This window comes from Oncorhynchus gorbuscha, linkage group LG11, assembly GCF_021184085.1.
Source record: "Oncorhynchus gorbuscha isolate QuinsamMale2020 ecotype Even-year linkage group LG11, OgorEven_v1.0, whole genome shotgun sequence".
Lineage (NCBI taxonomy): Eukaryota > Metazoa > Chordata > Actinopteri > Salmoniformes > Salmonidae > Oncorhynchus > Oncorhynchus gorbuscha.
In genome coordinates, this window is record NC_060183.1 from 10681715 (window position 1) to 10709148 (window position 27434).

Consider the following 27434-nt stretch of genomic DNA (forward strand, 5'->3'; position numbering starts at 1 on the left):
AAAAATAGCAGAGGATGGTTTCGATCCATCGACCTCTGGGTTATGGGCCCAGCACGCTTCCGCTGCGCCACTCTGCTGTACAAGATTTCGTTGTGCAGTTACCGTATTATACGTAGCTGAAAACGCCCACAACTGAAAAGCGAAGCGGACTGGTGCACTCGGTTCGGAAGTACTTAGCAACCCTAACTGTGCAAGAAGATGTAGAAATGATATGCGGTCGTGTATAGTATGAGAAATAAGAACATTTAACTTGTTTGCCTGTTAAATTATGCTGAATCACGCAATTATCAAATCTTGACACTTTCGCAATCCAATGAACAAATGTCACAGTAACCGTACGATTTAGCAAAAGACGACCACGAAGGGACTCGAACCCTCAATCTTCTGATTCGAAGTCAGACGCCTTATCCATTAGGCCACGCGGTCTATGTAGAGAACAACGTTTTAGATATTTAAAGCCTACTACTCTACTACTATTTAACGTTGGATCAAAGATGATGTAATATGAAGATATATTTTACGCTTTTAGGTGATGTCATGGCGACCTTGGCTTGCTGTGCTCATGCGCAGAAACACGCAATCGCAATTAGCCTTGTTATCAATGGCACTAATTCGATAATGTAAACGTGTCAGTTTGTCACTTTCACGAGGTTGGAGTAATAACAAGTTCGTTTACCTGAGACATTAGCTGGAGAAGATTTCGAGAAAATTAAACAACGAAGGAATCAATTTTCACTTCTCTCATTGAATTCTTAAACATCAAACCCGGTCTGTTCTACAGAGTCTGCTTGGCAAGCATCTCGCGATGTCGGGCTTCGGTTTACAAAACTCGGATTGAATATTTGTTTTCTGCTTAGTGGCTCACCGTGCTGGAGTGAGTGTGTGCAGGTCAACACTGTAAATATAACTACACGGGTGAAATAATATAGTTATACGTAAAGGTAGACGCCGTTGTCCTGGTCAATAGTGCATCTTGGTGGAAGACCTGGGGATCGTCGGGGCGGGTGAATGAAAATCAGAGGAACTTGACCCCCGTGTGCGTAGTCATACCTACTGCATCTGATCTAGCGGACTCACTAAACACATGCTTTGTAAGTTATGAGTGTTGGAGTGTGCACCGGGCTATCTGTAAATGGAAAATTTTGAAAAAATATAATCGTGCCATCTGGTTTGCTTTATATAAGGAATTTACTTCTACTTTTGATACTTAAATACATTTGAGCAATTACATTTATTTTTTGATACTTAGGTTTTTTTAAACCAAATACTTTTACTGAAGTAGTATTTTACTGGGTGACTAACTTTTATTCAAGTCATTTTCCATTAGTCTCTTTACTTTACCTCAAGTATGACAATTGGCAACTTTGTCCACCACTTTGTCCACCACTGTGTCCTCCATTAATCAATCCACCAGACAATTAATCAAATCATTAACCATCAATATACATTTTCAGAGTAATATAACAAAATCCACAGAGAGACATATTTTCATTCCAATGCTTTAATTGCACAGAGCAGACATGTAAGTCAATGATAGAGAGTGCCACAACAAGAGAGAGCTAATGTGGCTTGCCCCAATGACAAAACCTGTGATGCCAAAGGCTAATAACTAGGCTAACTCATAAAACTAATAATATGCTCATTCATCTGAATGAATTTTTATTTAACTAGGCAAGTCAGTTAAGGCCAAATTCTTATTTACACTGACGGCCTACACCAGCCAATTGTGCACCGCCCTATGGGACTCCCAATCATGGCTGGTTGTGATACAGCCTGGAATCGAACCAGGGTGTCTGTAGTGACATCACTAGCACTGACATGCAATGCCTGCGCCACTCAGGAGCCCAAAAGGTTGAGTAGATAAATAAAACAAATACGACTTGATTTTCATTCTGAAGATGCAGCCTATCAATAATGGATACACTCACATATAGGCACCTGGGAGAAGTGTCGTTATCATGAATCAATGCTCACAGAGACACACAATAATGGAATAAATACACAAGCAATACTAAGTAAATATCCATGTATAAATACGCAATGCGTGTTTTTTTACATTTTTTAAGTGCAATCAGTAAAACATTACAGTGCAGAGAAAGCCAAGGAGCCTTCAAAAAGGACATGGTCAGAATGTTCCATAAGAATGGGATGTCCCCTTCTCCCTGTTAGGAAAGATTTTGTTCTCTCCTATTAGAATATAGAACATGTTCTGGTACCATTGCTATGACACAGTGTCATTATCTCCTTGCACTGAAGCACTTCAGGCTGTGCAGGCCTTTCCCCCCCCCCAGCCCAGCAGTTAACCTGAATGCTGGGCTGGAACAAAAGCCTGCACACGCTGCGACCCTCCAGAACCAGGATGGAACACTGCTATGACAGACTGACAGTTCGCCTCCACAAGACGTCATGCCCTTTTTCTTCCCTCAGCAACACTTGAGTGACCTTGGGAGAAAAATTAGCCTCTGCTTGTACCTGGCACATACGACTCATTATAAACTGGGTGGTTTGAGCCCTGGACGCTGATTGGCTGACAGCCGTGGTATACCAGACCGTATACCACGGGTATGACAAAAACATTTATTTTTACTGCTCTAATTACATTGATAACCAGTTTATAAACAGCAATAAGGCACCTAGAGGGTTTGTGATATATGGCCAATATACCACAGCTAAGGGCTGTGTCCAGGCACTCCGCTTTGCGTCGTGCATAAGAACAGCCCTTAGCTGTGGTATATTGGCCATATATCACACCACCTTGTACCTTAATGCTTAATTATAACACTGTGGAGAAAACAACACATTTCTGGTTGAAATGATTCAGTTGATTTCTCTGTAACAACTTTTATTTTCTCAATCCACAGTTTCACAACACCACTGATCTCACGCCAAATCCTGTGTCTGCTATAAAGGTTTGAAGCTTCAGTCAAGTTTAAGACCTCGAGTTAGATAGCTCTAAATCAAATCGTATTCGTCACATGCGTCGTAAACCACAGGTGTGGACTAACAGGGAAATGCTTCCTCACGGGCTCTTCCCAACAACGCAGAGAGAAAGAACAGAGAAATAATAGAAAAGTAAAACACGTAATAATACAATGTATAATCGATTATATTTCCTGTATACTGCAGGTTCATTGTTGGGTACATTTTCTCCTGCCATGTGGTATGACATTACAACGTGAGTATTTCACACACACACACAAGTCAAAGTAATGCAACATACACTATAACATTCATGATAATAAGGAAAAGGTGGTTGGAGTTATGGACCATGCTGGAGTGGCTAAAGCCTAAAAATGTTTACCCCTGGCTGAACGCGGGGGTGCAACATCAGGAAGTTGCATTAGTCACTCGAGCATGGTGGTGGAAAATGGTGTTTCATAAAGAAAGTATGTTTTCTTCCACCTTAAAATTGAGTTAAGTAGGAGAATGGAGAATGTACGAACTGGTCGTCAGGGGACAAGAGTGTATAACCAGCTGGGTACATCAAGCCCAGACAATAGTGGTGTCCAACAAGTTGTGGGTGACAGTTATCATACCTGTGTGACCTGTGTAACGGTAGCAAAAGGCAGCTGTGTTAGATCTCACTGGCAAAGCTAGGCAGCTGCTAATAGCATTAGTAGTAGATTGGTTTAAGTGGCGTATTGTTTGATCGGTAACTATAGTAACAGAATCAGTCCACAGGAGGTTCCTTAGGTTTGTGAAAACTGTCCTGTTGCTCTAATGGCTGGAGCAGAATCATTTGTAATGGTATCAAATACATCTAACACATGGTTTCCAGTAGTATAATGCCATTACATTTGCTCCGTTCCCAGGCATTATTATGAGTCGTTCTCCCCTCAGCAGCCTCGTGTGAAGCAGACAGGAGACCAGACCCCATACAGAAGCTTACTCGTGAGTGCTACACATCGGTAGAGTACGAGGCAAATTCCTCCTCTAATCTCAAGCGCTTTGAGCATGGAAAAAGCACTGCACTACCAAACCAATCCAGTATCAGAATTTATTTGCTGGACTTGCCAGACTTGCTGGCTTTGGTGGCTCTGATGTCCATCTTGGTCTTCTGAATACGAGAGAAGATCTCCTTGAACAGAGCTTTGTACTCTGGCGTGCTCTGGCCCAGTCGTTTATCCACCGCCTCCACCTGCTTACTGATGCTCTCCATCACCTCGGGGGTGGAGGGGGACTGGGTGGGGGAGGGCGGGGGTGCAGGGGTGGGGCCCATGGCACAGTCCTTCATGGAGGGGTCCCTGGAGACGGGCCGCGAGGTCTGCACCCCCGCGTGGCACAGGGACTCCTCGTGGCGCCGGCACTTCCTTAACAGCTCCTCATACTTCTCCAGCAGAGCGTGGTACTGCTCGTCCACCTCCCTCAGGATGGACATCCCTCTCTTACGGACGCTGTTGGCGTGGATCGCGTAGCTCCCTCTTCTTCTCCCGGATGCGTCCCTGGCCACGATGGCGTTCAGCGCCGTGTCGCTGCAGCTCTTCCTGACGGGGCTGGAGGCAGGTAACAACTCTCCACCTAAGCCTCCTCCCCCCTCGCCCTCCTCCCTGAACCCTCCACCCACTTCTCCTCCCTCCCCCTCCAGGGTGTCTGTCTCGGGGGTGTTGTTGAGGAGGGTCTGGGTGAAGCCCACGCCGTCATCTTCGCTGCTCAGGAGGAGGGTCCTCGCCCGTCGGAGCTGCTGGAGTTCCTGGAGCTCTGCCTCTAGTTCACGAACCCGTGCCTGGCAGCTCTCTGCACCCTGTCAATCAATCAATGACTCAGTCAGTCAGATAGTCAATAAACCAATCACTCAATATTTTTTTATTCTTCCAGAAAAGAGGGAGAGTTAGGAGCCCTACTATATTTAAGTTAGGAACAAGTATCAGTATCACTCATTGGATTGAACACTTAGTAGAACAAGTATCAGTATCACTCATTGGATAGAACCAACTTACTAGAACATGCAACCATAAAAAAAAAACAGAGGCACTCCTTTTGGAATGAATATTAAATGGAGTTGAAATAGGATTCTGACCAGCACACGTGACTCCAGACGAGAGAACTCTCCCAGGAGGACGTGACACTCTCTCTCCGCCCCCTCCCTGCGACCCCGCTCCGCCCTCACGGCCGAGCGCAGCGCCGACACCGCCTCTCTCAGACGCTCGTTCTCCTCCTCTGCTGGCTGGCGCTTAGTCTCTGAGGTGAAGCTGTCTGAGCGGCCCACCACGAACCCATCCTCATACCTGACGGACAGACAGACAGACAGAGACACACAGTTCCACACAATATCAGCTGAAATCCTAACATCGCTGAGTCTCTCATATTAAAACAAACATCTTTCCTGTAGTTTGTTTTTGTCTTGCCAACTTAACGATGTGGCAGACAGGGGTTCACACACTAAAAGATTCTTTACTGGGTCGTGAGGATTTTCGATTACCAACACACTGTCTTACGAAAAACAATGACGGTGATTAGATTGTTAACGTAGCTAGAACAAAGCAGCCTCAAACATTTCCAGTCAGACATTCACACCTGCCGTGCAGAGTTGAAATATTTAGCCAACATTTGTTTTGTTGAATAACATTTGCTTGTGAACTTGTAACTGCGATTTGACACTTTGGTTTAAAAGGCAAGTACAAAACACCTAATACTAGTAGTCATGGTTCCTGCTGGAGAGTCTACACATTCTGGGTGATCATCTCGCTGGCTTCTTCTCTGGCGAGCTCTCATTGGCTATTGATGATCGCCGCACTCACACTACAAGAGCATTGCAGATTTTGTGCCGATAAAATCAAACGTCTGAGAATCTCGGGACGTCTGGTACGGCTCAGAGACGGGATCGGTAGCTCTCAGATTGTGTCTCTGACCCGCTTACATTAAACGAGCTTCGGTGATGGCCGCCCGCCACGAGTAGGCAACGACATGGGGATTTTGTCTCCGATCACAAAAACTTGTCTGGGACAGTTAAAATCGGACCGAGAATCGTGTAGTGTCCACCCGGCTTTACTTGTACCTGCCAGACAGACAGACAAGCTCAATACATAGTCTAGGGACCTTGAGATCCAGTAACCAAAGACGTGAGTGTGACTGCTAGGAGTCCTCACTTGGGTGCGGTGCAGAGTTCCCTAAGGCAGGGGAAGGAGGCGATGGTTTTGCGTCGTTCCCTCTTCTCCCTCCGGACCCTGAGCAGCTCCAGGGAGTGGAGCTGTTCCACCTGCCCAGAGAGAGACTCCACCTGGGTCTGCAGGGTCTCGATGGTCCCAGTCAACCTGGGAGAACCAGGGAAGAGAGACATGGGGTTAGTGCGTTTGTGTACGTGCGTTTGACGATGTGCGTCCGTCCAGCTCACCTCTCTATCTTGTGTTGTGAGGCCTTGCTGTCCAGTACCAGGGTACGGTTGGTGAGCTCCAGTTCTCTGGCTGTCCCATCTAGCTGCTCGTACACCTTAGCATGCTGTTCATTCATTTCCCTCAGCACCTCCAGCTGCTTAGCCAGGTACTGCACAGAGAGAGACATACTGTATAATAAATATATATACACACACACACACACACACACACACACACACACGGTTAGTGGCACCTTAATTGGGGAGGAGGGGGTCCTGCTAATGACTGGAGCAGAATGTTCTCACTGTCATTATGGGGTGTTGTATGTAGATTCATGCGGGAAAAACCCCCAATTTAAATCCATTTTAGAATAAAGCTCTAACGTAACAAAATGTGGAGAAAGTCAAGGGGTCTGAATCCTTTCCAAAAGCATACAATACATTAAAACAGATAGGGGCATGTTCCACTACCCCTAAGCCATTAGGGGGATGGATGTTCTGGCAATTGCTGGTTAAGGGCAACACTTCTATTCCCTCCCCTGGTTACTCGAAAACCCCTTGGTCGTGAACTCAGTGAACCATTTCACTAGATTAGGATCAGCCAGCAGGGTCAAAGAGTTACTGAGGCATTAGGTAGGCCACAGCACTATGGCCAGCCACCACAGCAGAGAAGAGCCAACTTCCTACAACTCTACTCAGTCAACAGGTAGATTGGCATATTTAAATTACAGTAACAGATGACAATGTGCTTTCATCAATTGAAAGCCCTTAATCTATTTGATGAGAATTTGTAAGATTTCTTGTTTACATAAAATAGATGCAGACCAGTCTTTCAATAATAGGTAATATAATTTATTCTCGGAGCGCGCTACCACTTAATCACATGCATCAGTTTATATACAGATCATGACGTCATTTCATTGCTTTAACAGAATCCCCTCCTCTCGACCGGGACAAAGTAAGGTGAAAAGTTAATTCTAACTTACTAACACACTCCCAGATAACTTTTGACCCCTCAACATTATCGATCACCACTGAACTGACAGTTTTAATTAACAGAAAACCTAGGAATGCACTCACTGCCTTATCTAAAAACCCCAGAGCCAAGTTTCTGTAGGGTCAACTATAGGCTAACGACCTTATCTGTTTTCACAGTCCACAACCCATTCGTTTTATTCCTAGTTGGAATGGTGTTCATTCACTTTAATTACTCCTTGTCCGTGTCACACAATCCCTTCTTATGAACTCATAATGTTAATGACTTATAAAACAGAGTATAAGTTTACTTAGTTACAATTCTATTTAAAATGGGGATATCGTTTATTCATTTATCCATAATAAATCCAACATCATCCAATCTACACCTAATTTATGGGTAGAGGTCACGTTAGAGTTTAGACAGTTATGGAAAAGGGGGGATACCTAGTCAGTTGTCCAACTGAATGTATTCAAGTAGAATGTGTCTTCTGCATTTAACCCAAACCCTCTGAATCAGAGAGGTGCGGGGGGGCTGCATTAATCAGCACCCATGGCACAGTGAGTTAACTGCATCAGCTCAGGGATTCAATCCAGCAACCTTGTGGTTACTGGCTCAACGCTCTAACCACTAGGCTACCTACCGCCCCAGTTGAGATGTGGGCAGAGGTTATGTTAGAGTTTAGATTGTTGAGAGGTGGGCAGGGTTTGGAACCGGTTCAGCGAACAGAAAATATTAAACAGAACCAAGAACAAAAGTAATCTATACTGTTCCGGAACATAACCTTAATTTTTAAAAGCATGGAAACAGGTTAATAATTGTATTTTATGTTCTGGGCATTTTTTTTCCAGACCCACAAAAACGCAACAAAGAGCCTATGCAAAACCCTCACTGTCACTATGAAACTTATTCCAGTGTCTTCCTGAAATCTTTGCCAGTGTGTGTAGGCTGCCTTCCCCTCCCCCCGAAGAATACATCATCTACAGTAGCTACTGGCGTTACAGGCAGAAATTAGGGAGAGAAGAATGGATTAACCTTTTCAATGCTATTTAAGGATACAACAGTCATCGCGTTTCACATTGGATTTATTAACTACAGACGTGTTTTTATTTTAATTCTGGTGCCACTCTGCACACACAAGCTAGTTTGTTAGCTAGCTTTGGCCTAGCTCAGGAAAACTCTAAGCAGGCAATATGTGTAAGGTTATTTAGTTTTTCTTTTAAAGAAGTTTTATTTCACCTTTATTTAACCAGGTAGGCTAGTTGAGAACAAGTTCTCATTTACCACTGCGACCTGGCCAAGATAAAGCAAAGCAATTCGACACATACAACGGAGTTACACATGGAGTAAACAAAACATACAGTCAGTAATACAGTAGAACAAAAGAAAACAAAATGTCTATATACAGTGAGTGCAAATGAGGTAAGATAAGGGAGTTAAGGCAATAAATAGGCCATGGTGGCGAAGTAATTACAATATAGCAATTAAACACTGGAATGGTAGATTGGCAGAAGATGAATGTGCAAGTAGAGATACTGGGGTGCAAAGGAGCAAAATAAATAAATGAATACTGTATGGGGATGAGGTAGGTAGATAGATGGGCTGTTCACAGATGGGCTATGTACAGGTGCAGTGATCTGTAAGCTGCTCTGACAGCTGGTGCTTAAAGCTAGTGAGGGAGATGTGAGTCTCCAGCTTCAGTGATTTTTGCAGTTTGTTCCAGTCATTGGCAGCAGAGAACTGGAAGGAAAGACGACCAATGGAGGAATTGGCTTTGGGGGTGACCAGTGAAATATACCTGCTGGAGCGCGTGCTACGGGTGGGTGCTGCTATGGTGACCAGTGAGCGGAGATAAGGCGGGGCTTTACCTAGCAGAGACTTGTAGATGACCTGGTGCCAGTGGGTTTGGCGACGAGTATGACGCGAGGGCCAACCAACGAGAGCGTACAGGTTGGTGGGTAGTGTATGGGGCTTTGGTGACAAAACGGATGGCTCTGTGATAGACTGCATCCAATTTGTTGACTAGAGTGTTGGAGAATATTTTATAGATGACGTCGCCGAAGTCGAGGATCGGTAGGATGGTCAGTTTTACGAGGGTATGTTTGGCAGCATCAGTGAAGGATGCTTTGTTGCGATATAGGAAGCTGATTCTAGATCTAATTTTGGATTGGAGATGCTTAATGTGAGTCTGGAAGGAGAGTTTACAGTCTAACCAGGCACCTAGGTATTTATAGTTGTCCACATATTCTAAGTCAGAACTGTCCAGAGTAGTGATGTTAGACGGGTGGGCAGGTGTGGGCAGCAATCGGTTGAAGAGCATGCATTTAGTCTTACTTTCATTTAAGAGCAGTTGGAGGCCACGGAAGGAGAGTTGTATGGAAGCTTGTCTGGAGGTTAGTTAACAGTGTCCAAAGAGGGGCCAGAAGTATACAGAAGTGTGTCGTCTGCGTAGAAGTGGATCAGCGACGTCATTGATGTATAACAGAGAATAGAGTCAACCCGAGAATTGAAGCCTGTGGCACCCCCATAGAGACAGCCAGAGGTCCGGACAGCAGGCCCTCCGATTTGACACACTGAAGTCAATCAGAGAAGTAGTTGGTGAACCAGGCGAGGCAATCATTTGAGAAACCAAGGCTGTCGAGTCTGCCAATAAGAATGTGGTGATTGACAGAGTAGAAAGCATTGGCCAGGTCGATGAATACGGCTGCACAGTAATGTCTCTTATCGATGGCGGTTATGATGTCGTTTAGGACCTTGAGTATGGCTGAGGTGCACCCATGACCAGCTCTGAAACCAGATTGCATAGCGGAGAAGGTACGGTGGGATTCGAAATTGTCAGTAATCTGTTTGTTAACTTGGTCTGTAGCAGTTTGGGTCTAGAGTGTCTCCCCCTTTAAAGAGGGGGATGACCACGGTAGCTTTCCAATCTTTGGGAATCTCAGACAATAAGAAAGAGAGGTTGAACAGGCTAGTAATAGGGGTTGCAACAATTTCGGCAGATCATCTAGCCCGGCTGATTTGTAGGGGTCCAGATTTTGCAGCTCTTTCAGAACATCATCTATCTGGATTTGGGTGAAGGAGAAATGGTGGGGGCTTTGGCGTGTTGCTGTGGAGGGTGCCGGGCAGTTGACCAGGGTAGGGGTAGCCAGGTGGAAAGCATGGCCAGCCGTAGAGAAATGCATATTGAAATTCTCAATTATAGTGGATTTATCAGTGGTGACACTGTTTCCTATCTTCAGTGCAGTGGGCAGCTTGGTGGAGGTGTTCTTATTCTCCACGGACTTTACAGTGTCCCAGAACTTTTTTGAGTTTGTACTACAGGATGCAAATTTCTGTTAGGACAGCTAAGGCTAGATTTTTCAAACTGCCTGTGTATCCTAACTTCCCTGAAAAGTTGCATATCACGGGGGCTATTCGATGCTAATGCAGAATGTCACAGGATGTTTTTGTGCTGGTCAAGGGCAGACAGGTCTGGAGTGAACCAAGGACTATATATATCTATTCCTAGTTCTACATTTTTTGAATGGGGCATGCTTATTTAAGATGGTGAGGAAGGCACTTTTAAAGAATAACCAGGCATCATCTACTGACGGGATGAGGTCAATGTCATTCCAGGATACCCCGGTAAGGTCAATTAGAAAGGCCTGCTTGCAGAAGTGTTTTAGGGAGCGTTTGACAGTGATGAGGGGTGGTTGTTTGGTCGCAGACCCATTACGGATGCAGGCAATGAGGCAGTGATCGCTGAGATCTTGATTGAAAACAGCAGAGGTGTATTTGGAGGGTGAGTTAGTTAGGATGATATCTATGAGGGTGCCCGTGTTTACAGATTTGGGGTTGTACCTGGTAGGTTCATTGATAATTTGTGTGAGATTAAGAGCATCAAGCTTAGATTGTAGGATGGCCGGGGTGTTAAGCATGTCCCAGTTTAGGTCACCTAGTAGCACGAGCTCGGAAGATAGATTGGGGGGCAATCAATTCACATACGGTATCGAGGGCACAGCTGGGGGCAGAGGGAGGTCTATAGCAAGAGGCAACAGTGGGAGACTTGTTTCTGGAAAAGGTGCATTTTTAGAAGTAGAAGCTCGAAGAGTCAAGATCAAGGGCTAGCTCTGGTCCAACGTTAGTGAAGCCAACTCTCTGAAGTTCAAAGACATTCAAAGTTCTTTCATAGAAGCCGCTCCTCTGTAGGTATAATTATGTGGGCCTAATTCAGATAATGCACGTCATCACAAGATGCCCAGCGCTTCATGCCCAGTGCTCTCCTCACCCGCAAAATTGTACATAGCTTGCCCGCTCCATGACAAGCTGCTCTAGCCATGGGTGAAGACATTTAATGTCGCGCTAAAATGTCAAAATAAAAATAATGATTTCCGAGGTTAAAAAGGAAACCGAAGGGAAATTGTGTCGGGGTTTGAACCGGTTCAAAACTTTATTTTGCTGAGGAACGGATTGAAAAAAAAAGATTGGTTTTGTGCAGAAAGAAACAATTGGAAAATAATTTTGGTTCCAACCCCTCGATGTGGGTAGACTTTAGACTATTGATATGCATCCATGGAGCTTTTGAGACTTGGCCCTCCTACCTCAATCTCCTGCACCTGCTCCTCATTGGTGATGTATATCTGCTGTAGAGAATCCTCCAGCTCCTTGTTCCTCTCCAACAGAGTCTTCCCAAGCTCTGCTGCCAGGTGGAGGTCTAGAGAGAGAGTTGGAGGGAGGGAGGGAGGGAGGGAGGGAAAGAAGGAGAGATAAAAACAAAAATATAATTATTTGACACATTGGAAAGAATTAACAAAAAAAATGAGCAAACTAGAATGCTATTTGGCCCCAAACAAAGAATACACAGTGGCAGAATACTTGACCACTGTGACTGACCGCCGTAGGCAGACCTGGCTCTCAAGAGAAGACAGGCTATGTGCACACTGCCCACAAAATGAGGTGGAAACTGAGCTGCACTTCCTAACTTCCTGCCAAATGTATGACCATATTAGAGACACATATTTCCCTCAGATTACACAGATCCAAAGAATTCGAAAACAAACCCGATTTTGATAAACTCCCATATCTACTGGGTGAAATTCCACAGTGTGCCATCACAGCAGCAAGATGTGTGACCTGTTGCCACAAGAAAAGGGCAACCAGTGAAGAACAAACACCATTGTAAATACAACCCACATTTATGTTTATTTATTTTCCCTTTTGTACTTTTGAACTATTTGCACATGACATTTGAAATGTCAATTATTTTGGAACTTTTTTGAGTATCATGTTTACTGTTAATTTTTTTATTGGTTATTTCACTTTTGTTTATTATCTATTTAACTTGCTTTTGCAAACACGTTTTCCATGCCAATAAAGCCCTTAAATTGAAATTGAGATAGAAAGAGGGAGGGGGGGAGAGAGATGGAGGGGGGGGGTGTAAGTGTGGAGAGAGAGGGGGATGGGAGGGGAGAGAGGAGATGGGATAGAGAGATTAGAGATGGGAGAGGGCCATGGCAGACGGAGAAGAAGATCGGTTGGAGGGAGAGAAAGAGATTTTACATTTTGAGAGCAACAAGCTGTAACAAACTGTAAATAAGAGAGCGTCAGGAACAGGTTTTGCTGGTCCAAAGATGTGAGTGATGTCAGTGAAGATACTAAAAATAGTCTGTACTCGTCCCTATGACAACCACAGTAGAAAGCGTTGTTCATACTGTAACATGATGATTCACTTAAGCAATAATGCCAGAGGAGGTGTGGTATACGGCCAATATACCACGGCTAAGGGCTGTTCTTATGCATGACGCAACCTCGGCATGCCTGGATACAGCCGTGGTATATTGGCCATCACAAACCCCTGAGGTGCCTTATAGCTATTATAAACTGTTTACCAACGTAAATAGAGCAGTAAAAATAACTGTTTTGTCATACATGTAGTATACGGTCTGATATACCACAGCTGTCAGCCAATCAGCATTCAGGGCTCAAACCACCCAGTTTATAATTTGGAATACATCACAGTTCTAAGTTCCACAGGTTTCTGAAAGCATCTGCAAACAGAACATTAAAACATTCCACCTTTGACCTCTGCACCACTCGGGAGACCTAAGGCACTGCATCGTCGTGTTGCGGCGTCACTACAACCTGGTATTCACAACCGGCTGTGACTGGGAGTCCTACAAGGCGACTCACAATTGGCCCAGCTGTTGTCCGGGTTAGGGGAGGGTTTGGCTGGGGTTTTTTACTTGGCTCATCGCGCTCTAGCAACTGCTTGTGGCGGGCCGGTGTCTGTTGTCAGTTGAACAGTGTTTCCTACGATGCAGAGGTGTAGCTGGCTTATGGGTTAAGTGTGCGGGTGTTAAGAAGCAGAGTGGGCTTGGCGGGTCATGCTTCGTAAGACACATGACGAGACCTTCGCCCTCTGTTGGGGATGACGAGACAAGATCGCAATTTAATATGAAAGAGTTCATTTTTTTAACCAAATAATATCATATTCCACTTTCATTCCTCCCTGAGATACACATAGATGAACAAGCTCATTTTGGAGAAAAAGAGAGTGAGACAAAGGGGGGGAGAGAGAGAGAGAGACAACACTAGAAAGAAAAGGTATCTCAGTCAGTGAAGATCTGCCATCTTTGACCCTCGTATCTCAGTCAGTGAAGATCTGCGATCTTTGACCCTCGTATCTCAGTCAGTGAAGATCTGCGATCTTTGACCCTCGTATCTCAGTCAGTGAAGATCTGCGATCTTTGACCCTCGTATCTCAGTCAGTGAAGATCTGCGATCTTTGACCCTCTCAGTCAGTGAAGATCTCAGTCAGTGAAGATCTGCGATCTTTGACCCTCGTATCTCAGTCAGTGAAGATCTGCGATCTTTGACCCTCGTATCTCAGTCAGTGAAGATCTGCGATCTTTGACCCTCGTATCTCAGTCAGTGAAGATCTGCGATCTTTGACCCTCGTATCTCAGTCAGTGAAGATCTGCGATCTTTGACCCTCGTATCTCAGTCAGTGAAGATCTGCGATCTTTGACCCTCGTATCTCAGTCAGTGAAGATCTGCGATCTTTGACCCTCGTATCTCAGTCAGTGAAGATCTGCGATCTTTGACCCTCGTATCTCAGTCAGTGAAGATCTGCGATCTTTGACCCTCGTATCTCAGTCAGTGAAGATCTGCGATCTTTGACCCTCTCAGTCATCTCAGTCAGTGAAGATCTGCGATCTTTGACCCTCGTATCTCAGTCAGTGAAGATCTGCGATCTTTGACCCTCGTATCTCAGTCAGTGAAGATCTGCGATCTTTGACCCTCGTATCTCAGTCAGTGAAGATCTGCGATCTTTGACCCTTGTATCTCAGTCAGTGAAGATCTGCAATGTCTGCCAAGATCATCAGAAGACAAAACACCGCTTCTCCACAGAGTCTATATATTATGCAGTGTGTCTCTCTGCAGCAAGGCGGAGGGGATGCTAATGTCTAAAGTAGAAAGTGACAGGATATGAAGATGCTGTCAGATTAAGAATTTTATTCACATGCAAGCAGAGTGTGGCCTCAAACAAAAGCTCGTAGACATGTACACCCTGGAACAGGAATGAAGAACACTGTTCTAGGAGTGAAGCAATACAAGACACTAACAATAAGTCTAGACCAGAATACTTCTCTCTCTCTCTTAGGGGTCGAACAGAAGTGGAAGGGACTGTATTCTGCCTTCAGAGTGAATCAGTCGGATTCATCGTCTTTATTTTCAGGTCTGACACAGCAGCGAGATATGTTTTGCGTTTTGGGACCAGTGGTCAAATCTGAGAAGGGAAAACACACAACAGCTCAATGGAAACACCATCACTCTCATTGTAGAGACTGAGCTGACAGTAAAAACCCTGGAGGTTGAGTGTGATGAACAATGGGATCACTGATCAACACTTCAGTTATTCGATAATCAGAGTTCATTCTAATCAGAATCTGATCTTCAACGAGAGAGAACACAGTATGTTGGTTGTTTTGAAGAGAGCTCAGAAACAGAAAGAACAGACAGGAGAGATGGCAAGCTCACGCTCACACCCACACAATGCTGTTCCAGTGCTTGCTTTTCAACCATGCGGTCTCCTCTTTCTTATTGTCCTGTCTTGTCGTCTTCCCTCAATTAAACTAATGAGGAGAAAAGCAGGCTGCTACCAGCTCCTCTCTGACATGGGCTTATACATAGACCTGCCTGCTGCACTCACAGCTAATTAACTCCTGTGGGGCCTCTGCTACTACACAGGTATCTGTGAATGGGTGTTGACCCTTCCGGCACTATGCACAGCACATTCAACCCTACGTTGAATGTTACTTAACCAATTCCTATTTCACGACTGCTTAATTTCCATTCCAATTTCAATTCTATGGCCGATCCAATCCTCACGAAACGATTGAACGTTCAGGAAGAGAACACTGAGAAGTCACTCCTCAAAGGGTTAAACTCGCTAACGACGAGGAGGCTGCTCCGAGTCATAGAATCTGACTCGCTAACAACGAGGAGGCTGCTCCCAGTCATAGAATCTGACTCGCTAACAACGAGGAGGCTGCTCCCAGTCATAGAATCTGACTAGAATCTGCTCCCAGTCGTAGAATCTGACTCGCTAACAACGAGGAGGCTGCTCCCAGTCGTAGAATCTGACTCGCTAACAACGAGGAGGCTGCTCCCAGTCGTAGAATCTGACTCGCTAACAACGAGGAGGCTGCTCCCAGTCGTAGAATCTGACTCGCTAACAACGAGGAGGCTGCTCCCAGTCATAGAATCTGATTCTAGTTCTGTGGATTCAGTGCTGTCCCACTGCTCCATTAGAATGGGACAAGGGACCGTGTATAACAGAATAGGGCCTATTAGAGTGGGACTAAGGGACCGTGTATAACAGAATAGGTCCTATTAGAATGGGACAAGGGACAGTGTATAACAGAATAGGGCCTATTAGAATGGGACTAAGGGACCGTGTATAACAGAATAGGTCCTATTAGAATGGGACTAAGGGACCGTGTATAACAGAATAGGTCCTATTAGAATGGGACAAGGGACAGTGTATAACAGAATAGGGCCTATTAGAATGGGACAAGGGACAGTGTATAACAGAATAGGGCCTATTAGAATGGGACTAAGGGACCGTGTATAACAGAATAGGTCCTATTAGAATAGGACAAGGGACCGTGTATAACAGAATAGGTCCTATTAGAATGGGACAAGGGACCGTGTATAACAGAGGGGGACGAGTCCCACAGTGAGAGGGGGGACGAGTCCCACAGTGAGAGGGGGACGAGTCCCACAGTGAGAGGGGGGACGAGTCCCACAGTGAGAGGGGGGACGAGTCCCACAGTGAGAGGGGGGACGAGTCCCACAGTGAGAGGGGGGACGAGTCCCACAGTGAGAGGGGGACGAGTCCCACAGTGAGAGGGGGACGAGTCCCACAGTGGGTGTTCAGAGTGGTGTCATAACTCTCCCGTGAAGATCTGAAGGAGGTTGCAGTGGGTCCTCTCTCTCTCCTGCAGAGGAAGAGGGGGACGAGTCCCACAGTGAGAGGGGGGACGAGTCCCACAGTGAGAGGGGGACGAGTCCCACAGTGGGTGTTCAGAGTGGTGTCATAACTCTCCCGTGAAGATCTGAAGGAGGTTGCAGTGGGTCCTCTCTCTCTCCTGCAGAGGAAGAGGGGGACGAGTCCCACAGTGGGTGTTCAGAGTGGTGTCATAACTCTCCCGTGAAGATCTGAAGGAGGTTGCAGTGGGTCCTCTCTCTCTCCTGCAGAGGAAGAGGGGGACGAGTCCCACAGTGGGTCCTCTCTCTCTCCTGCAGAGGAAGAGGGGGACGCTTTATGACGTCGTAAAATAACTCTGGGTTAAGTAGGAGATTGGAATGTAACTGTGGAACACACAGAGAGAGAGAGAGACACTTGGACATCAAAAAGTTGAATAATTGAACATCATTTCTGTATTCCAAGCAGTTGGAGTGGTCCGTGGACACTTAAGGGACAGTCATGTCGAGTTTGTTTCATTGGTGATCTCATGAAGGACAGGGAACACACATTACTGTGTCTTTGGTTGTGTTCCACTTCTCAATTATGGGGTTTACATCTAAATGTTGTATAAAATATATCATCAGATATTAAAAACTATTTGTGAGAAGATGAAATGTGATGTTAGCCTTCTAAACAAGATCATGGTTTTCATTTAAAGTTTTAACCACACCCCGTGAGCAGACATTTACATCAACGTCATGGAACGCCCCCTTTTCTAATAAAAAGGACTCGTGGCAATATGTACATTTAGTCAAGATAACGCCGGGGCAGGGTACCTACGTTGAAATGGCTACGACTCCTAACCAAAACACGCCGGGTGATGCTGGTGTGTGAAGTGGTTCAAACTACAACTCTACCAAAGGACAAGACCAGAGAACGTAGAGATCATCCCCCACGCTGAAATGGTGACAAAATCTACAAACCAAAGACCAATTATTCAGTCTGCAGCTGTTGAAATTCTTTAGTCTGGTAAACACATCCGATCTAAGAATATTTCCCGAATGGCACTCTGACGTATCCATTATAACAACCTACAACTACGACAGACTTTGATCTCTAGTGGACAAACCAGAGGCTTTCCGTCAACTGACTATTATCCAGTAGACGGACTGGCGATCACAGAGAGAGACAAAGGCTTACGCTCGTAAATATGTAAATTGCTATTTATTTTCTAATGAGCAGTTGTTCATGTTCAACGTATTAGCATTTCATGAGTGTAGTTATCAACTGTATTTTTGTGAATCTTCTCAGAGTTTCCCGCTCTTGAACTGTCCCCACCCCCTTTCCTTTGTCTACCAAGCAGTCATATCAGTTTAGTCCACTAGGGACTTTCCTATCATGTCAGTAACCAATGTATGACCTATTTATGTGTGTGTTTATGTAATTCTGTGAGTGATTAGTTAGTTAGTTAGTAAATATATAATTAAGACAATTTGTAAAATCGCTGATTCATGATCTGTTAGGGTTTGTGACGTTTAGTAATGAGACTGATGAGGTAACAATACATTAATAGAAAACTGTAATCGATAATAAAATATCTGAAGAGTTATATTTGGGAAATTGAAACTCTATACAACAATTTTCCCCTGGTGCCCCGACTTCCTAGTTAATTACGATTCCATGATTAGTTTAATTACATAATAATTACACATAGAGAATTGATTTGATAAATATAAACAGTCTTCACATTTAATGATAGCAAATGTTACGACAGGGGGTTGAGTCCCACAGTGGGTGTTCAGAGGGGAATGAGAGACGAGACAGAGAGCGAGAGAAAGCGAGACGAGAGGGACAGAGAGCGAGACGAGAGGGACAGAGAGCGAGACGAGAGGGACAGAGAGCGAGACGAGAGGGACAGAGAGCGAGACGAGAGGGACAGAGAGCGAGACGAGAGGGACAGAGAGCGAGGTGAGCACTGCGTTTCTCTGCAACATTAAACATCCTAATCAATACCCTCCACAGACCACTGTCTCCAAACAAGGACACCAGGAAGTCAACTTCCCCATGAAGGACGACATCACCACCCAGACCCAGTGACTGACACATAATGGAATGGATTGTGTGCATTTCCTGCATCGGCTATCAGGCCAATTCTATGGTTTTCTTTTGTGATGTTTTAGCAGTGTCAGATATACTGACATATTGTCCTCAGGGGAAGATTCACACTCCTGTCACAACCAACTGACACACACACACACACACACACACACACACACACAAACAGTACAGTCTGGGTATCAGAGCCACTGTCTCTGAGCCCTGTAATCAGATCAGATGGGGCTTAGTGCTGGGGAGTCAAACATTGAAACGACACAGAACTGTTGGCTGCAGAAATACATGTAATACGACTGTAACCGGTGTGCGTTCGCATGTATGTTTGCGTGTGTGCGTTCGCATGTGTGTTTGTGTGTGTGCGTTCGCATGTGTGTGTGTGCGTGTGTGCACACGTGAAAGGAAACACCCCTGGTTTGGAATGTGCCCAGCCTTTCTGAGCAGTGTCTTGTTTTTATAGATACACATCTCCCATAGGATTCACAGGAATATGGAAAACAGGACCTCTCCCTGTTTTGTCCTCCTTCTCTCCTCCCTACTTTCCTTGTCTGCAGAAAAGCTGTGAAGCAGACCTCCCTTCAGTACGACTTCACCTGCAGTCTTCAGTCAATCCCATAGTAAGCTCAAATTCTGTGTAGAAATGATGCATCCGCAAATTGTTATCTGCAGGATAACAAGGAAGGAAAGTGTGTGTCTGGAGATGTAGAGAGGTGGTTGTTGAAGAGATGGTAAAGCTGTAATAACAGCAGGTAGGCGGCGTTTACAACCCGGTCATTAGATGTGAAGTCCAGCTCTGCTCACCAATCAGGTCCCAACAGCTGGTCTGGGCACATAGCTTCAGCTCAGAGTTTGGTCTAGAGCCAGCCTTGGGTCTGTTTTTACAAAGGATTCCAAGCATGATCGTGGATGTGTTTTTCTCCTCGCGTTGTGTTTATAGAGTGCATGGAAATGTCTGCGTCTGTATTGTAGATGGAACACGTTTGCTGATCCCTCACGGTAAAGAACAGCAGGTTGCCTCATTGCATCAGTAAATGCCTGCTTTGATGCTAAAGCATGGAAGTTCTCTTCTTCATCTGATTACTAACACATCTCAATCTGCCAAACCTTCTGAATAAATAGCACCTCTGATGAAAACAGGATGCACCAGAGAGATGTGAAGAGAGGAAGGCTGGGCGCAGAGAGGAAGGCTGGGCGCAGAGAGGAAGGCTGGGCGCAGAGAGGAAGGCTGGGCGCAGAGAGGAAGGCTGGGCGCAGAGAGGAAGGCTGGGCGCAGAGAGGAAGGCTGGGCGCAGAGAGGAAGGCTGGGCGCAGAGAGGAAGGCTGGGCGCAGAGAGGAAGGCTGGGCGCAGAGAGGAAGGCTGGGCGCAGAGAGGAAGGCTGGGTGCAGAGAATGAAAGAGAGAATTGGGGCTTGTTCTCTTCTGATCTTTCTCCTCTCTTTCATGTCTCATCCTGTCTTCCTCCTTTGATCTTCTACTGTCTTTCTCCCTTTCCCTCACTCTTCTTCTTCTTTCTGAATAAAGTGGAGATACATCAGCCTTTATTTATATCCTCATATCCTATTTATATCTTCATCTACATCTACAGATGTGTCCACACACTCCGTTGCCCCTCCTGCCCGCTCTCATAAGCTACTCTTCGTGGGGTCCAGCCAAATGAAGGCAGTTTATACAATGTTAAAAACATTACAATACATTCACAGACTGTGTGCCCTCAGGCCCCTACTCCACCACATATATACAGTAGAAAATCCATGTGTACATGTGTGTATAGTGTATGTATATAGTGTGTGTGTGTGTGTGTATATTGTGTGTGTGTATAGTGTGCACAGGAGGCTGGTGGCACCTTATTTGGGGAGGACAGTCTCATGGTAATCCAGGCTGTATCACATCCAGGAGTCCTGTAGGGCGCATTGGCCCAGCGTTGTCCAGGTTTCGGCCGGAGTAGGCCGCCATTGTAAATAAGAATTTGTTCTTAAATGACTTGCCTAGTTAAATAAAATGTCAAATAAATACAAATATTTTAATAATTGGCCGGAGCAGAGTAAGTGGAATGGTAAACAGGGTTTGATGCCATTCCAGACATTATTATGAGCCGTCCTCCCCTCAGCAGCCTCCACTGGTGTAGTGTGTGTGTGTGTGTGTGTGTGTGTGTGTGTGTGTGTGTGTGTGTGTGTGTGTGTGTGTGTGTGTGTGTGTGTGTGTGTGTGTGTGTGTGTGTGTGTGTGTGTGTGTGTGTGTGTGTGTGTGTGTGTGTGTATATGACCAGATCAAGAGCAGGGTCAAAGCATTACCTAGTTCGAATCCCCGAGCCAACTAGTTAACTACTCTGTCGATGTGGCCTTGAGCAAGGCACTTAATTCTAAATTGCTCATGTATGTTGCTCTGGAAAAGAGCTTCTGCTAAATGACTCAAATACAAATGCATCATCTGCTCTCAGCCTGTGGCAGATATCCTAATAATTAGAACAAAGAGATGAAGTGATACAGAGATTAGGAATGAGTGATGCACGGCACGGAAGCGAGAGGCAGGGAGCGAGGGAAGCGAGAGGCAGGGAGCGAGGGAAGCGAGAGGCAGGGAGCGAGGGAAGCGAGAGGCAGGGAGCGAGGGAAGCGAGAGGCAGGGAGCGAGGGAAGCGAGAGGCAGGGATCGAGGGAAGCGAGAGGCAGGGATCGAGGGAAGCGAGAGGCAGGGAGCGAGGGAAGCGAAAGGCAGGGATCGAGGGAAGCGAGAGGCAGGGATCGAGGGAAGCGAGAGAGAGGCAGGAGAGAGGGAAGCGAGAGGCAGGGATCGAGGGAAGCGACAGAGAGGCAGGAGAGAGGGAAGCGAGAGAGAGGCAGGAGAGAGGGAAGCGAGAGAGAGGGAAGCGAGAGAGAGGCAGGGAGCGAGAGAGAGGCAGGGAGCGAGAGAGAGGCAGGGAGCGAGAGAGAGGCAGGGAGCGAGAGAGAGGCAGGGAGCGAGAGAGAGGCAGGGAGCGAGAGAGAGGCAGGGAGCAAGGCAAAGAGAAAAAGAGCAATGTAGTGAGGAAGAGGGGAGAGATATGAAATAGTTGTTTGACAAGGCTACAGCTCAGCAGATACATTATCAGCAGCTTGGGATATGCATTTAATGATGTACTGTTTCATATTTTGTTTTATGTGTAATATAAGTTGTCTTTATGTGTTTGAACCCCAGGAAGAGTAGCTGCTGCCTTGGCAGGAACTAATGGGAATCCATAACAAACCCCAGGAAGAGTAGCTGCTGCCTTGGCAGGAACTAATGGGGATCCATAACAAACCCCAGGAAGAGTAGCTGCTGCCTTGGCAGGAACTAATGGGGATCCATAATAAACCCCAGCAAGAGTAGCTGCTGCCTTGGCAGGAACTAATGGGAATCCATAACAAACCCCAGGAAGAGTAGCTGCTGCCTTGGCAGGAACTAATGGGAATCCATAACAAACCCCAGGAAGAGTAGCTGCTGCCTTGGCAGGAACTAATGGGGATCCATAATAAACCCCAGGAAGAGTAGCTGCTGCCTTGGCAGGAACTAATGGGGATCCATAACAAACCCCAGGAAGAGTAGCTGCTGCCTTGGCAGGAACTAATGGGGATCCATAACAAACCCCAGGAAGAGTAGCTGCTGCCTTGGCAGGAACTAATGGGGATCCATAATAAACCCCAGCAAGAGTAGCTGCTGCCTTGGCAGGAACTAATGGGAATCAATAACAAACCCCAGGAAGAGTAGCTGCTGCCTTGGCAGGAACTAATGGGGATCCATAACAAACCCCAGGAAGAGTAGCTGCTGCCTTGGCAGGAACTAATGGGAATCCATAACAAACCCCAGGAAGAGTAGCTGCTGCCTTGGCAGGAACTAATGGGAATCCATAACAAACCCCAGGAAGAGTAGCTGCTGCCTTGGCAGGAACTAATGGGAATCCATAACAAACCCCAGGAAGAGTGGCTGCTGCCTTGGCAGGAACTAATGGGGATCCATAATAAACCCCAGGAAGAGTAGCTGCTGCCTTGGCAGGAACTAATGGGGATCCATAACAAAAACCCCAGCAAGAGTAGCTGCTGCCTTGGCAGGAACTAATGGGGATACATAATAAATAGGAATTGAATTCAGACTAATAGCAGATCCGCTGAATGATGGTGTTCACACAATCTATATGGCCCAGGTCAAGAAGGTTATCTTTATGTAAATATCATATATGGTCCCATAGAATGAATGTGGAACGAAAGTGATGCACAAGTCCTGGATCGTAGTTGACTAATCTATTGCAAAAAATATATATTTGGGGAATAGCCTAATGACTTAAAACAGAACACTAACAAATGGCTGTAAATTTACAGCAACACATTCACAGTTAGCTACTGTAATTATATATTACAGTACAGTACTGTAAAGAGCAATGTATTATCAGGGCTCAATGGTGCTCCGCTACACTGCTGTAAAATTGTACAATACAATTTTACAGTAAATACTGTATTACCCTGTATATTTACAGCCGCATACTGTGAATTATGCTGCATTGTGGGAAAATGATGTGGGCACCGAAATAATCTCTGGCTCATTAACTATTCTGGTGGATCTGCAAGTCTGCAAATCAAGCATGTTTCATGGCCTTTCCTTTGGCCCATGTATGCTCTTTGTCTCAACCAATCTCTTTCTCATTGATTATGTTCAACTGACACGTTCAGTTCTTATTAAATGATGGGCACATGGACATGACAGTCTACAGGCCTTGAAAGTCACCACATTCTAAAAGGAAAACATCATATGTAATGCTTGAATGAGGAAAGCAACAAAAACCCAATTGCCTGCATTAACAAGGTTAAGTGATCCCTAATCATTATTGCAACCTGTAAAGAACAATTGTATTGTATTGATGACAGCCGAAATCTCCTAACTTCTATTTATGGTTAATTTATTAGATAGTAAGATTATAAACCATTGTTTGCAATCACCAACAGACCACTGCAGAGTATTTGATTTTTTACTTGCAATATTGTGACAACAGCAGAGAAATGATTTCCCCAATCCACGTCAGAAAGGCCCTAGGAATACCTTCAACAATTTGATGTCAGAAAGAAGCTAAACATTAAACTGCGGCTGCAAATTTCGAAGAGCAGTGCCATTACTATTTGTCAAGATGCACGGACAAATGTACCTTCGCAAACTGATCTCTAGAAGCCTTCGATCATAAAGGCCTTTGTTTGGGAAGAACATCTGAGCTCGCCAATAACGAACCGCTACCCGGTGCATTGACATACGGGATGCGGTTGGCTGCAAACGGCGTTCTCATATGCGTCGTTACTTACCCGATTCGAGATCTTGCTGGTCGTACCATGGCTCTTCCTCGTCGGTGACAAATTCCTCCATTCCTAGCATCGAGACACGGATACCACCATCCGCCTTGTCCTGGAACCCAGCAAAGACGTGCCTACCAGCTGGCTACACAATCAGACACACACGCAATTTCGCTGTCCGCCCGCCTCTGGAATAACGTGAGCTCATCTTCCTTCAGATTCTGAATGAGGAAAGAGCTGTGACGTTAACCGATGAAGCACGCTAAATATATTAATTTTTTTCTTGGCTACAGATTAATCAAAATGACACATAAAGTCAAGAGACTCGAACACTGTTTTAAAACCATGCCGTGTGAATTGGCCAATTATTGTTTCTTATAGAGACTCCTTTCCAGTACACGACACACTGACGTCATGCACAGATGCGCGAGACTTTTGGCTGCAGTAATAAAGCCATGGCCATCTGCGCCCGTTCAACATCGACCAGATTTACAGTTCTATTTCCTCTAAACAAAATCACTTTTTGGGGGGGATGTTCTTGTACGCCTACACTGATGGTTTGATTCCAGCTTGAACAGTCTCTAAGAGTATTTGGTTGTGATCTTTGCAAAATAACTATTTTGAATGCATCAGTTGTTAGCTAGAATGCTAACGCTCATTGACATAGGCTGTAGCAAAAGCTAGCCAAAGAGCCATTTTACAGGTTGGTGGTGAACTGTCTCTTAAGTATAATGCAGTAGATTTGCGATGATGACACAAACATTATATTAAGCAGGACATTCATATGATTCCAATTATAATGCCAAAGTAGTGTGAAATGTACTCATAAGCAACACGTAAATAGATAGATGTTTTTTTTTGCCTTCACTCTAAGAGGTTGATGTTCTGCCACCAACCTTGCGCGCATCACCCTCACACGGCAGTGTGAAACGGAAACGGGTCTGTTGGGGTTTTTAAAACAGGGTTGTGATTCTGTCTCTGTTACTCCCACCTCTCGCTCTCTCTCAATCCCCCTTCCTATCCTGTTCCAAGAACCGCTAGAGGAGAGAATGTGTAGTTTACAGACGTAGCAGATGTCTCAATTGTCTCTCCCTCTTCCTCCTTTCCTAACACTATTACAAACGGGAGGCACAGCAGATTTGAGATCAGAATTTTTACACAGACGGTTTTACATTTGAACACTTTGTTAGAAATGAAATGTGTTCAACTAACACTTTTCAAAAGTGCTGATAGACTAACACCCTGAGAGCGTTGGTCCCTAACTCCGACTTAAATTAACACTTTCTATGAATTGATGCTGTTACACTTTCTCGGTGTTAGAGAATGAACAACTATGGTGTTACAGTAACTTGTTTTTGGGGTGTTGTTTTAACACTGTAGGGTGTGAAGCCTTATTTTCTATATTGATTTCCCAGTGAATGTTTGAGTTACCAGTAACACCTATGACTGTGTTTGCTAGTCACAGACACATTGTTGTTGCTTTCAGTCATGTAGCCTTGACCAAGTCTTAATGACAGTAGATGACATATAGCCATACTACATTTCAAACCCACTGGTGTTAACCCCACTAGAATCAACACTCAGATATAACACTGGTGTTAACCCCACTAGAATCAACACTCAGATATAACACTGGTGTTAACCCTACTAGAATCAACACTCAGATATAACACTGGTGTTAACCCCACTAGAATCAACACTCAGATATAACACTGGTGTTAACCCCACTAGAATCAACACTCAGATATAACACTGGTGTTAACCCCACTAGAATCAACACTCAGATATAACACTGGTGTTAACCCCACTAGAATCAACACTCAGATATAACACTGGTGTTAACCCCACTAGAATCAACACTCAGATATAACACTGGTGTTAACCCCACTAGAATCAACACTCAGATATAACACTGGTGTTAACCCCACTAGAATCAACACTCAGATATAACACTGGTGTTAACCCCACTAGAATCAACACTCAGATATAACACTGGTGTTAACCCCACTAGAATCAACACTCAGATATAACACTGGTGTTAACCCCACTAGAATCAACACTCAGATATAACACTGGTGTTAACCCCACTAGAATCAACACTCAGATATAACAGGCCTACACATACACTGTTATGCAAGAAAGTCATGCATTACGTTGTAGCTGTGTTGCCTGAGGGCCAATTGAGTAGCAGTGAATCACGCTATTGAGCATCATTCACATCCCCTGAATTACCCCCCAGGACTGCAGCAGAGCAGACAATATTTAATGTCACGTTTGAGTATTAGTCTTTTTTAAACTAGGCAAGTCAGTTAAGAACAAATTGTTATTTTCAATGACGGCCTAGGAACAGTGGGTTAACTGCCTGGTCAGGGGCAGAACGACAGATTTGTACCTTGTCAGCTCAGCGGTTTGAACTTGCAACCTTCCGGTTACTAGACCCACGCTCTAACCACTCGGCTACCCTGCCCTATATGTATTACACACATACATCACCACCAGGGGGCAAGCCAACCTTTCAGTTCCACCAACCACCACCAAAACATCTTGATGTGGTTCTCTCTCAGGCTCTGAGCAGTAATTACTCAGATCACTTTGCCCAATGAAAGTCTTAGCCTTGTGGGGGGGGGTGGTGTAATGGCGGGCATGATTGTATTGATGGAGAAGAGCCAGCCACAGCTAAACTAATCTTGCTTTGTGACATAGGAGGATGTAAATCGCTCTGCTGATCTAAGGTCAGCTGTTTGGTGTTCTCCCCAGTGTTGGCGAGGATGAGCTGGTCCTAGATCTGTGCATACGGGCCTTCTCCTACTCCCTAGGTCAGGGTGAAGACAGGACATTATACACAGCATTAGAGATCTGAGGATCCTGTCTGTGGGGACGTCACCCTATAGGTCACAGCATTGGCTGACAGAGGGACCCGACATCAGAGCCATTAGATCCCCATTGTGCCTACAGTGATACGCATGGCGGAAAATAGCGCACGTTGTTTTCTTTACACAAAGCATTTGAATTGCAAAGCTGCTAAAGCTCTTCTCTACTGGTGTCAACAAAGCCAGTCTGAATCCAGCTGCTCTGATTTATAAAAGGAGGGTGGGGGGGGGGGGGGTGGTATGAATCAAGCCTTTCTGCTCTCGTCTCGTTTCGTCTCTCTCTTCTCTGGAGGGAGGGCGGGGGGGGTGGTATGAATCAAGCCTTTCTGCTCTCGTCTCGTTTCGTCTCTCTCTTCTCTGGAGGGAGGGCGGGGGGGGGGGGTTGAGGGACGTGGCACCTCCCCATACAGCACCAACACACTACGTGAC

The 27434-nt window shown here is 45.3% G+C and overlaps 1 protein-coding gene and 1 non-coding gene across 2 annotated transcripts; both read right to left on the reverse strand.

Annotated features, from left to right (window-relative positions):
- Positions 1-353: 353 nt before the first annotated feature.
- On the reverse strand, positions 354-426 carry trnar-ucg. Its single transcript has one exon. It is a non-coding gene; the product is annotated as a tRNA-Arg (tRNA).
- Positions 427-2627: 2201 nt separating this feature from the next.
- On the reverse strand, positions 2628-24503 carry LOC124048097 (cerebellar degeneration-related protein 2-like). The gene is made up of 6 exons (XM_046368529.1): positions 24148-24503; positions 11867-11979; positions 6332-6480; positions 6087-6251; positions 5018-5225; positions 2628-4741 (listed from the first exon to the last, which is right to left on the reverse strand). Exons 1-6 carry the CDS (start codon positions 24215-24217, stop codon positions 3998-4000), a joined length of 1449 nt encoding a protein of 482 aa, XP_046224485.1. The 5' UTR covers positions 24218-24503; the 3' UTR covers positions 2628-3997.
- Positions 24504-27434: the final 2931 nt, after the last annotated feature.

Excerpts from the sequence above, each read along its gene's own strand:
- LOC124048097 (XM_046368529.1), bottom strand. The coding sequence starts at position 24,217 with ATGCTAGGAATGGAGGAATTTGTCACCGACGAGGAAGAGCCATGGTAC. Across the intron at positions 6,481-11,866 it reads AGCAGGTGCAGGAGATTGAG|TACCTGGCTAAGCAGCTGGA; the intron begins GTAGGAGGGCCA and ends CTCTCTGTGCAG. Across the intron at positions 4,742-5,017 it reads GTCTGGAGTCACGTGTGCTG|GGTGCAGAGAGCTGCCAGGC; the intron begins GTCAGAATCCTA and ends ATTGATTGACAG.